Source organism: Sander vitreus, chromosome 5, assembly GCF_031162955.1.
Source record: "Sander vitreus isolate 19-12246 chromosome 5, sanVit1, whole genome shotgun sequence".
Taxonomy (NCBI): domain Eukaryota; kingdom Metazoa; phylum Chordata; class Actinopteri; order Perciformes; family Percidae; genus Sander; species Sander vitreus.
In genome coordinates this window covers 1,671,890-1,684,552 of record NC_135859.1, presented here as the reverse complement: position 1 = coordinate 1,684,552, position 12,663 = coordinate 1,671,890, and the positions used below count along the sequence as shown (strand labels likewise).

The window sequence follows — 12,663 nt, the reverse complement described above, 5'->3', positions numbered from 1 at the left end:
TATAGTCATTATATCCGCATTATTGGTGCTTATTCATCAGAACTCTCATTGTGTTACTATTTTGTGAAAGCACCAGATGTCAACCTCACAATATCGATGTATTTGGTCAAAAGTATTGTGATATTTGATTTTTTTTCCATATCGCCCAGCTCTATTCTATCGTTCTCTCTCTTCTTTCATTCCCTAAGAAAAAATAAGCTGTCGTTTTCAGAGATGATTGGGTACAGGTTTTATTTTAAAGGAAAAATACATAAACATCAGAGGCAACAGGCCGCCTGGCCTTCCTGGCATGCTGGGTATTGCACAGCATCCCAGCCTGGAAAACCTGTGGGCAGCAGGTCTTATTGACTCTTCATCAGCTGATGATGAGCAGTGACAGGAAAAAAAAGTAATAAACTAGGGCTGCACCTTACGATAATCTTCATTTTTGATTAATCTGCCAATCATTTCCCCAATTAATCTATATTTGTTTTGGTCAGAAAATTGTGACAAATCATAATTTTGTGATAAATAATAAAACTTGATGTCTGAAACCCAAAGACATTCAGTTTCCTGTAACAATATCATATTATTACATAAAAAACAAATAGATATGCATATACAACATGCGAAATTTGAAGTCATGACGATAATCCAATAACTTAAACAACATAGAACAAAACACTGTGTGTACGTTCCCAGTTATATATTCAGGTCACATTTCTGTATTGGTCAAGTATTGTTTTCTTGAATCTATTTTTGAACTGTATAATATTACAGCTCTGTCTGATTTCATTGTTTAGACCATTCCATAAGGTCACCCCACAAACTGAAATACACAGGCTTTTAACAGTAGTTGTTTAAATATGAATGAACTAGAAGAAGATATTCCCCGTCTCTATCGTTAAACATTGCTCCTATGTTATAAGATGAATCATTTTGTTCATCTTTAAACCTAAAGTTTTGCAGTTTTAAATTGAACAATGTCCCTACATTTCAACAATTTTGAATTCAAAAACAGATCAGTGTGCTCATGATGCCCCGTGTGATTTATTATCCTGATTGCTCTTTTTTGCAATGTGCAAATATTTTGTAAGGTGCTCTTGTAGGTGTTTGCCTAACTTCCACACAGTATAACAGAGATGGTAAAATATGCGTGCCGTACAAAGTCTGTAGCGTTTTGTGGTTCAAGAAGTAGTTGTTATGATGGCACTTTGAAATAGGGCTGTGCAATTCATCGAAATGTAATCAGGATTATGATTTCGGCTCCCAATGGTCACAAAAACAGAACAATCGAAAAAAACTATTATTTAGCTCATTACGTTTAGCAAGTAAACTTTTCTCTTGTGTTCTGAATGAAAAAAATAAAGTTTAAATAGAACAAGTATTAAGGCAAATTTCACAGTTGTAGGTGTTTTTTTACTGTTGATTTATTTAACTTTTTCCACTGTTTTTTAAGTTCAATAATTGCAACATCTTTCCAGAAGTCAACGAGTAATCGTTCAATTATCGTGATTTTATCCATCCATCTTCATCCGCTTATCCGGGGTCGGGTCGCGGGGGCAGCAGCTCCAGCAGGGGACCCCAAACTTCCCTTTCCCGGGCCACATTAACCAGCTCCGACTGGGGGATCCCGAGGCGTTCCCAGGCCAGGTTAGAGATATAATCCCTCCACCTAGTCCTGGGTCTCCCCCGAGGCCTCCTCCCAGCTGGACGTGCCTGGAACACCTCCCTAGGGAGGCGCCCAGGGGGCATCCTTACCAGATGCCCGAACCACCTCAACTGGCTCCTTTCGACGCAAAGGAGCAGCGGCTCTACTCCGAGCTCCTCACGGATAACTGAGCTTCTCACCCTATCTCTAAGGGAGACGCCAGCTACCCTCCTGAGGAAACCCATTTCGGCCGCTTGTACCCTGGATCTTGTTCTTTCGGTCATGACCCAGCCTTCATGACCATAGGTGAGGGTAGGAACAAAAACTGACCGGTAGATTGAGAGCTTTGCCTTCTGGCTCAGCTCTCTTTTCGTCACAACGGTGCGATTTATCGTGATTTTAATATTGACCAAAATAATCGTGATTATATATTTTTTTTCCATAATCGAGCAGCCCTACTTTGAAATCAAGCCCTTTGCAGGGAGTGAGTGGAGTTTTGGCTCACTTTCTCTTTGACAGTTGGACATTTTCTCTCTGACTTCATTGCATTAAGGTCACGATGCTGCATGTGGATGTTTGTTGTTATTGTGTGTGCGTGTGTGTGTGTGTGTGTGTGTGTGTGTGTGTATAGCCGGAAGAATGGGGACTGTTGATCTCCCAGCTTTGTCCCAAGCAGTGCCCACGCCCCACTAAGCATCGCCGTGGGCCTCTTCATTTGCATTAAGTGCACTTGCTTTAACAAAGCCCTGATTGTACTAAGACCCACGCACACGCTCTTGGAAAGTCCCAGTCACTCTTGATTTACTTCAATTGTTTTGAAGTCATTGTCCTCAGATTATGTTTCTGAGTCCGTTGTCTTAGTTTGAGGGCTGATCAGCCTTGAGTTAGCGTTGAGCTTTTCCTAGCAAATTACCTTGAGTGTGGGTGGGATCACAGAGCCATGGATGATTTCTCACTGGGAAGAAATAAAGCCTCTCACTGCCACTTACTATTCCCTCATGCATTAATGAGCATGTATCTATTTAACAGCCAGCTACGCCGGTCGACGAGAGTGCTGATCCAAACTGGGAGGGACACATTAACAAATGAAATAAGTTATTTATGTGTGTATTATTGCTGAAGAGCTATAATGTAATTGGATTTAACTCTACTGGAGCATTCTTTGAAGCATTATCACTGGGATTTTGTCAGTTGAGAGCAATCACACTGTTATGTAAAACACATGAAGCCAATAAAAGGCTTTAATGCTCATTACTCTGATATTTTTGTATTTAGTTCTGTTTATAGCCCCACTGATACTGGATGTTTGAGGCAGATACTGCTATCAATATTTTGAGAGTGTTAACCATATTTCGGCAGATAATAAACGTAAACTAATAACACAACAACAAACTATCATGATACAGATCTTTTTTTTTTTTTTTAAAGAACTGTGATCGCAATACATACTTAGCGCAACATGTTTTACTGTAAATATGTATTTGTCAGTGCACTTTTGTGGATAAACTATGTAAAGGTGACACTTTTTCTAAATTACCTGTGACCTAGTTGTGCTTATAAAGGAAGTTGTTCCAATACCAGTATTGGAAATACCTAGCCTTGATGCCAGCCGAACTTAACCCCGCCCACAACATTTGAGGTCGGGACTAGAATCTGAGTATGACCATGTCAGGCTAGGAAATACCTCCAGTACTGCCTAAAATCTGGTATCTGTATAGGTGAGTGTACGCTGGAGTCTGTGCACCGATCTGATACCATGGAATTTAGCTCAGAAAAAAATGGTTTATGTTCTTTTTCCGTTATAACTGACTGTCAAACTAGATAATAAAAGTTCTATGGCATTGCTTTTTTTATGTAATTGTTCATGTTTTACAAAGGGTTTAAGCCGAGGGAGGCCATACAACAATGATAGCAATCATATTACATGCATACAGTTAGCCTAGTATACAGCTGTAAAAAATATAAAGGCTATATAGGGGAGAGTGGGGTAAGATGAGCCAGTTTATACTTATGTGGATCTCCAGGCAAAGGGAAATTGAGACAGAAGTACAATGAAGACATCTACTGTTAATTTGGGATGTTGCCTATCAACTGAAAAAATAAGAATGCACCTATGACAAAGAGCCTTGAAAATATGACCTCAGAAAAAAAGTGTTCATGTGACTCAACTGACCCCAGGCTAGGGGTAAGTTGATCCCAGTCAGTGGGTAAATTGACCATCCAATTTTTCACTTTTTAATGCAAGCATAATAAAAAAAAGATTTAATAATACACTTACCTTTCCAAACAATTTTAACGCTACCTCAAACAACACAAAACAAACCAATTAAAGTTTAATTTTCCCTTTAATCTTTTATTTTTTGTTTTGGTGAACAGTAGTTTTAAACATTTCTGTTAAGTGGAGGACTACCAGCATAGTTTTCAGGACCAAGAAATATGGTTATATGCTTTATTTCTTATGCTGTTAATCAAGTCATGTCCAATCACACACACACACACACACACACACACACGTTTGGCAGAAAGAACGTCTCTCCAGTGTGTTCAGTTCTAATTTCCAATTTTGTTAAACAGTTTCACAGTTTTGAACTTGAGAAGAAAAGAACAGTTTGAACTTCCAGACCTCAGAACAATAAAAATGACTATTGGATATTCCATCCATCAAGATTGCAGGGAAATATGAGTTGTTGCTCCCTCGTTGCATTTCCTCCAACCTTTTGAGGTTTAGGAAGCTTCTTCAGCACATCATTCAGGGAATTTAAACCTATAACACAAAGACAAGAGCCATGATGAAAAAAATCTGAATCGTTATGCTTTTCAAGCAATGCTAAAATCATACTAAACAGCCCTGAATACATATCCTGGTAACTGTGGCTGATAAGTAAACACATGCCAATTTCTTGTACAGTAAATGTACTTTACTCTTGTATCTTGCTTTAGTTGCCATTAAATTGTATTAATATTATTGAATATATTAATTCTGTCACCTGTCCATCAACCTGTCCAAGAACCCCCCCCCCCCGACTGTAGTTTTGTTGAAGGCTGTAGCTCTGGTTCAATTTATCCCACATCATCTGGCTCACTTTGCCCCATAGTCACCATTTTGGTAAAAATGGCCTAGCTTAGCAATTGAGGCTAACCTTTAGCTTAATGATTCACATGGTTTTATATGTTGACAAATCACCAACATGTTCCATACACAACTTTAGACCTAGATACATTTGCTTTGGCACAACAGCTAGTATACCTGCAATGCAGAAAATGAACTTTAACAAGCAAAAAAGTGTTTTTGTGAAAAACAACAACTTACCTCCTGTCCCATGTGCTTCTCCTTTTCACAGCAAAATAGAAATGATGGAGTCCTTCAGAATGTATGGTCACATGACACCAAATGTGCATAGTTGCCTAGAAACAGGGGGTGGGTCAACTTGCCCACTGGCTCATCTTACCCCACTCTCCCCTAAATTATTATTTTTACCCAATGGTATCGGCCGATACACATGGTTTAGGTCTGGGAATCGGGAAGGAAAAAATGGTATTGGAACATCTCTACTTATAAAATGATGCTGGTCCAAGCCCAACCCCACTCTCAGTGACCCCTCTCATAACTTTAAATGGTCACATAACTGTTATTAAAAACTACGTAATTCACTTTTTGTTGTTTTATAATAGGAGGGGGGGGTGTGGACCCATTACTACATATGGATGGTAATGCACCTGAAGCTTGGTAACTGACGAACATGCAGTTAAGCAGTTTAGTTACAACGATAACGAGCAGCTGAAAAGTATCCATAAACTGACACAAACACATGCTTGTCTTCATGCGCACATTGATTCCATGGCTGCACCGACAATTGTGTGCTGAAATCACTGGAGCCACTAATTAGAATCACTGGAGCGGCTTCCTTCCTGTCGCTGTAATGTGACAGGGAGACAGATGGTTGATTTCAGAGTATTTTCAGTGAGAGTAGTGCAGTGCCCGTTTGGATCGCGTGCCTATTCAGAAAGGGCCAATTGCTTGGTTCCCAGTATTTTTTCCCCACAACGTTCTCTAACTATAAGCGCTGTTCAATCAGTCTCGGCTCGGTTGCAGCTCATGTAGAGATTTGGGCAGGGGAAGGAGTGAGCCCGGTTCAGCCTGCTGGAGAAGCTGCCACAGTGTCTAGCGATGGGCCCCGGGCGAGAGAAGGAGGGAGCCAGGCTCCGCCTTAAAACATCGTGCAGAATGGCCAGAGAAATGTACACAACCGCCGGCAACAATGTGCTGGAGAGCTCATGAGCCCTGGCGTTCATCTGTGTACGATTGTGTTTGTATGTACGGTAGACAGCTTTCAGTTTTTGGCAGATGACACCGGTAGCTGGTGAACCGCAATCACTGAGCCTTTTAGTTCTAGGTATGTAGCAACACCCCGCCCCCGCTGCTGTACTGCGCATGTGTGAGATTGAGAGGAAGTCACAAAAGCCCCAACAGCTTCTCCCATTGGATCTCTATTTATTATAAGTAATAAAGCAAAAGGATTACAAGACGCACATCGATGTGGGCCATTCTACTTCACCCTGGAGCTCCGTAGAATGGCCCTGATTCCTTAAACTTCCGTTAATATACTGTTCTACTCGGCCGTAGTCTTCTCCCATTGGTTGGCTGGGGCCAGGTCCTTTTGGCCCCCTGGTGGCGCTCAGGCTTGTCCACGTCTCTTAGCGCTCTCCTGGTCTAATGGTTCTTCAGTCGCTCCCATAGAGAGGAGCGTACCTAAAATTCATGTGACTTCTCACATGACCACACTCATAAAAGTTGCTTCACAACCTATGTCTCTCATGCTGTCTCTAGGTATTTTGTAATTTTCCACTGTCCCATACTGATGTAACCTGTCAATACCAGCTCATCAGGTGCTAACAGGGAGGGTAATGATCTAAACAAGCTTGCACACATATTGCAAAGAGCATCATTGATTATCTAATCAATCTTACACACACACATATTAAAATGAGCACCATTGCACTTCTATATTTATTCCACAGTTCCTATAAACCTATAACCTCTCAGTAATGTCATTTTGGTTTTTAGGCACATTAGCATGTTAACTTTAATTCATTTATTTCACAATATCCACAACGTTCCACTTCCGGGATTGCTCCGGTGCCGCCCAACTAAAACAACTTTTGAACGTACACATGTTCCACCAAAACAAGTTCCTTCCTGAGGCTATTTTGCAGCTTAGCACCGCCCAAGACGATTGTGATTGGTTTAAAGAAATGCCGTACACCAGAGCACGTTTTTTTCTCATATCCCGGAATGCTGTGTGGACTAGCCAGACCCTCCTCCGCAGCGCTGTGGAGGAAGGTCTGGCAAAGCAATACTATCCAATATATGCAACATTGTTTTTGGAAAGACATACTAATGTAGAATCTTTCAAATGTAATTGTTGTAAATGCTTTGATCAACGCGTACAAAATCTGTTGGTGGTGCAAAGATTCATTGATTAGTTGTCAACTATTAAATTAATCGCCAACTGTTTTGATAATCCATTAAATAGTTAATCCATTAAAATGAAAGATTATCTGATGCAAGCTCCTTAAATGTTACTATTTTCTAGATTTTTCACTCCTCTATGACAGTAAACTGAATATAATCGGGAAAATAATCTATGGATTCATTTCAACAATGGAAATAATTGTTATGTGCAGCCCTAAATATCTCTAAACTAGGTCAACTGAAACCCAAACTATCTGTATAGCTACACTATTTGTCGGTAAGCTTGTGTGTTTTGTAATTTAGGTACAGACAAAATGAAATCAGATTTGATGCAGTGTGGTGCCTTCAACCCTGTTAGTGCAGAAACTGATATGATACTAGATATGATCTAGATCAGTGGTTCCCAACCTGAGGGGGGCGGCAAAGATCACAGGGGGTGCGCAAGTCTTTATCTGGTTTGAGGTTGAGATAAAAAAATATATATATATATTTGCACATGTTAAACAAATTATGATAATACACTAGAATATATAATGTATACAAAAGTCTGTATAAAAACTATATATTTTTGTTCTCGCTTAAAGTTGTAGGCAGGCTACGTAGTAGGCCAAACCTCCAGGACCTCTTAACCTGGGACCTTGCTGTCATCAGGTCAGCTGCTAGCTGCTAGCATCCTCGTTTGTCCTGCCGCCACGGCATCACTATTTTATGAATGAAGCATGGCGGAGAAACGTAAAAGTGCTGATAACTCCTCTGTATCAAAAAAGGAAGTAAGGCTCTATCTCGAGAGTTAACTCAATTTCGGGTTTCAGGGGGGGGCTCAGCTTTTCTTAGACATGAGTAGGGGGGGCGCCAAGGAAAAAAGGTTGGGAACCACTGATCTAGATGGCTCTGAACTGTAAATGCTTCCCACATGCTTCAAACCTGGAACAGAGTTATAGGAAGCAGATGGGTGAATAGGAGAACCTGTAGGAAGTCAAGTGTAGAAAGAGTCTGGACATCACCTGCCATGACTGAAATCCAAAAAGCAAACACCGGCTTGGTGTTGATGTAATGAAATGTTCTCTGGGACTGCATTTTGCACACTATTGATATTTTCTTCTGTTCTGCCCCTTTCAGCTCAGGGATATGTAAGTGCAAGACGGGAGTGTATGGACCAAAGTGTGATGAATGCCACCCAGGCTTCTTCCACTTCAGCAGCACTGGCTGCCGGCCCTGCCAGTGTCAGAACCACACCAACTACTGCCATCCACAGTCCGGTGAGTCTGATGAGGACACCCAATACATTTTAAAATGTTACACTCTTTAGACTCTCTGTTGTGACAATCATCCAATCTGTACCATTCAAATCTGTGTAATTTCTCAATAGCCTATGTCTCCCCCTCTTAAACCCTAAAACAGTGACAACACTGATCTATTGATTCCTGCAATGAAAGGAGCAGCTGTATCTGCCTCTTTCAGCATGCAGTTCTTGTGCAAACAGACTCTGCATAAGAAAGCTGAAGCTTAACAGTCCAATCCTAAACGCTCATTAAGTTTCCCAAAAATGGAACTCTTGAGGCTTTGTTAACAAGTTAACACCTTGGCTGCTATACACCTAAGATTATCTGCTGGGTTTAATGAGAGACTTGGGCAGTACACAAACCCTCCAGTTTGTCTGAAGTAAATATTTACTGTGGAACCACAACAGAAGTGTGATATTTAGATGGCAAGAAGGAACTTGAGGATAACAGGAAAAGTGCAGAATCAGAAGCAAACGAACTGTAAAATGTTAAAAATGTAGTGTCACAAAGCCAGTTTTCAGTCTGGTTTGTATGATTTAAGCTGGATTCATCCTCCTCTGTATCCTTGATCACATATAAATAGGTTTGGGCAATGTATATATTATATCGACATCGATATATGAGGCTCGATATGGTCTTAAAGTTTGGATATCGTAATATTGTGATATGATATGATACAAGTGTTGTCTTTTCCTGGTTTTAAAGGCTGCATTACAGTAAAGTGATGTCATTTTCTGAACTTACCAGACTGTTCTAGCTGTTTAATTATTTGCCTTTAGCCACTTAAGCGGGATTTATGGTTCTGCATTAAGTCGACACCATGGCTACATACGTAGGTATGTGGTGACGTGCACCTCTCAAAAGATGTAACTACCCTACGTGGCAACACAGACCGCAACAACTGTGATTGGTCCGCTCGGCCGTGGCTTGGTAGTGTTGCATTTCCCCCAACTCTTTTCCTGGTTCTCCTTCTCCATAATTAACATTCATTTAGGGAAAGGGTCAAATTTTCCTGCTACAGACTTCTGACTGTGGTCAGAAAGAACAGGGGAGACACTTTGTTTCTCTCACTATGACTCTGGAGTTTTTACTCGCCCCGAAGATTATCACCATCACTCTCTCACTGACTCTACCACACTCCCCACGCACACACACATGCCGGCCCTGCTATTCTCTTAAAGAGATTGACGCACACACCGACGCACAAGTAGAAACTTAAGTCCACTTACGTAGGCTACGAAGAAATCTCTGCGTGGAGCCTCAACAGAACCATAAATCACGTTTAAGTCATTGTATCCACATAATTGGTGATTATCTAATAAAACTCTCATTGTCTTAATATTTTGTGAAAGCATCGATAGTCAACCCTACAATATCGCCGCAATATCGCCATCGATGTATTTGGTCAAAAATGTTTATTTCCATATGGTCCTGCTCTACATTTAAAGGAGGATTGCTGCTCAAGCTTTGAGAGCAGTGACAGGCAGGGGGACGGTGGAGGGGGGAAGCCGTTATAATGCAGGGGCAGATGGAGTGCTGGAGCCTTGCCTGGCCTCGGTGTTCACAGTGCTGTGGATTAACATGGTTCAGCTTCGCACTCACACAATAACACATTGTGCAAATGCAAATGGTACAGTATCCCAAAAACCTTAGATAAACACGACATGGACTCATCATATCCAACAGGACAGAGGCAGATGGTCCCCACACTGACCCATAGTCTTCAACTGACATATCTAAAGACTGGATAAAAGAATGCAGAGAAAAATGAAGATTTTCAGTTCACCATCGAGAACATTTTCAGAGCTGCAAAAATGTATTGATTAGTTGTCATCTATTAAATTAATCCCCAGCTATTTTGATAATCAATTAATCTGTTTGAAACGGTTAAAAATGATCTGATTCCAGCTTGTTAAATGTGAATATGTTCTAGTGTCTTCTCTCCTCTGTGACAGTAAACTGAATATATTTGAAGTTGTGGACAAAACAAGACATTTGAGGACGTCATCTTGGACTTTTTGGGAAACACTGATCCACATAACCTAACCTAACAACGAATCAGTTCATCCAGAAAATAAGATTGCAGCTCTACACTTTTTTTTTACAAGAACACAAGTTTTACGATTTGATATTCACCTCTACAACCTTGAGTGCACATGATTTGAAGATCTTAAATATCTGCTCTATTAAATGGGGGTGTTTGGAATGCAGTAGTTGCTTCAATTGATATCATCATAACTTTAAAGATTATTTTTAGGCCTTTATTTTCACAGGACAGATGAAGACATGAAAGGGGAATGACATGCAGCAAAGGGCCACAGGTCGGAGTCGAACCCGCGGCCGCTGCGTTGAGGAGTAAACCTCTAGATATGTGCGCCTGCTCTACCAACTGAGCTAACCTGGCCGATATCATCATAACTTCAAACTTTATTATTTATTTATGTTTTGGCATTTTAGGTCCTTATTTGATAGGACAGCTTGGACATGAAAGGGGAGAGAGAAGGGGAATGCCATGCAGCAAAGGGCCGCAGGTTGGAATTGAACATGCGGCCGCTGCTTCGAGGACTGAGCCTCTGTTCTGTACATGGGGCGCACGCTCTAGCACACGTGTCAAACTCAAGGCCCGCGGGCCAAATCCAGCCCCTCACAAATTTTTATCAAGCCCGCAAATCAATTTTAGTTGTGCGCCAAAACCAAGAAGACGGGAAAAGTTTGCAAACCACAATTAGGCTTCAGTCAAAGCCGAATTTGGCAGATTTGCCGACTTTGAGACTCAGACATGTCCACGGAAGCAGAGAGTTTTCATATTCAGGCTGTGGAACATGTTGCTGTGAGTCGGCTGTGTGGTAGCCTACTTTTAAAAAAATCTGATTGCATTGTTTTGCTAAATTCTATGATGACTAAGGAACTTTTTTGCTGACTTTTTCAGGGCTTTATGTGGACCAAATTGTATGTGAAAGCGCTATATGAGACATGCAATAATACAGTCAAAGATATTTGACTTTTTCCGATTAAATAAAATCATGTGACTAAACTATACATGTCTGGCCCCTGATGTTTTCCAGTGTGGCCCTTAGAGAAACTGAGTTTGACACCCCTGCCACCAGGTGAGCCATCCAGGTGCCCCATGAATACAAACTTTAATTTGGTCTAATTTCACTCAGAAAACCCCTAATTTATCAAAAAAAGTTGTGTGAAAGCTGTTATTTCTCATCACTGGTCTACAATTTGGTGTAGGGAAGCACTTTTCTCCAGGCCAAACCTGTCTGCAACCAAGGATGTAACCTGTAATAGAGGGTTTGCCGCAGTGACTCTAATGTAACATATTAGCAGCTCCTCTGTTGACACTGGGTCAATGCATGGTTGGGAGGGGAGCCTGCTGACTCCTTCACGGCTTATGGTTGAAACGGCTGTTAAGCAGAGATACAGCATGTGGACAGCTTTAGTCATGTCCACATAACCTCTGTCTATGATCATGGAGGCACAACAACTCAACCACAGACAGAGACTCAACTACACACATATTTACAATAACAACACGTATTGACACATTAAATTTAAATTCATTTTATCCAAAACGACTGACAATAAGTTCATTCAACCCAAGAAGTGCAAGAATCATGCAAGTACATCAACTTTTACATTACATGTCATTTAGCTGACGCTTTTATCCAAAGCGACTTACAATTGCTATATATGTCAGAGGTTGCACGCCTCTGGAACAACTAGTGGTTAAGTGTCTTGCTCAGGGACACGTTGGTTGATGTATCACAGTGGGAATCAAATCCAAATCTCCCCCACCAAAGGCATGTGTCATATCCACTGCGCCATCACCACCACTTCATCAAATATGCTGAACTAGAATAGAATACAGTTTATTGTCCCAGAGGGGAAATTTGTCTTGGTCATAGTGCTACAATCGGTTGCTTCACAACACAAACATGGAACAGAAAAAACATTCTAAAATCGACATAAAAACATAAACATAAGATCATAAGATCAACAAAGCATCTTAGGACATAAAGGAAGGACACATACGACTGTACAGACAATATGACATCTTAAAAAGTAACTGTTATAATTAAATTGCGAAATGCAAAAAGTGCTGGTGTATTTATTGCATCAGAGTCACTGCAGCGGGGCCTCCAAATTATTGTTAATTTTTTTTTAAGTGTTTTTAAGTACAGAAAAATACTTTGCACATCTGTAATATGAGACAGATAATACTTGTTGTTTAATTGGTTTGTTTGGTTTATTATTATTGTTTAATATTGTTA

At 40.7% G+C, this 12,663-nt stretch overlaps 1 protein-coding gene across 1 annotated transcript in view; it reads left to right on the top strand.

Annotated features, from left to right (window-relative positions):
• Positions 1 to 12,663, top strand: part of LOC144517827 (multiple epidermal growth factor-like domains protein 9) — a 49,745-nt gene that overhangs the window by 22,967 nt on the left and 14,115 nt on the right. Inside the window, exon 3 of the mRNA XM_078250002.1 lies at positions 8,223 to 8,362. Coding sequence (XP_078106128.1) covers positions 8,223 to 8,362 — 140 coding nt within the window. The remainder of the gene's footprint in view (positions 1 to 8,222; positions 8,363 to 12,663) is intronic.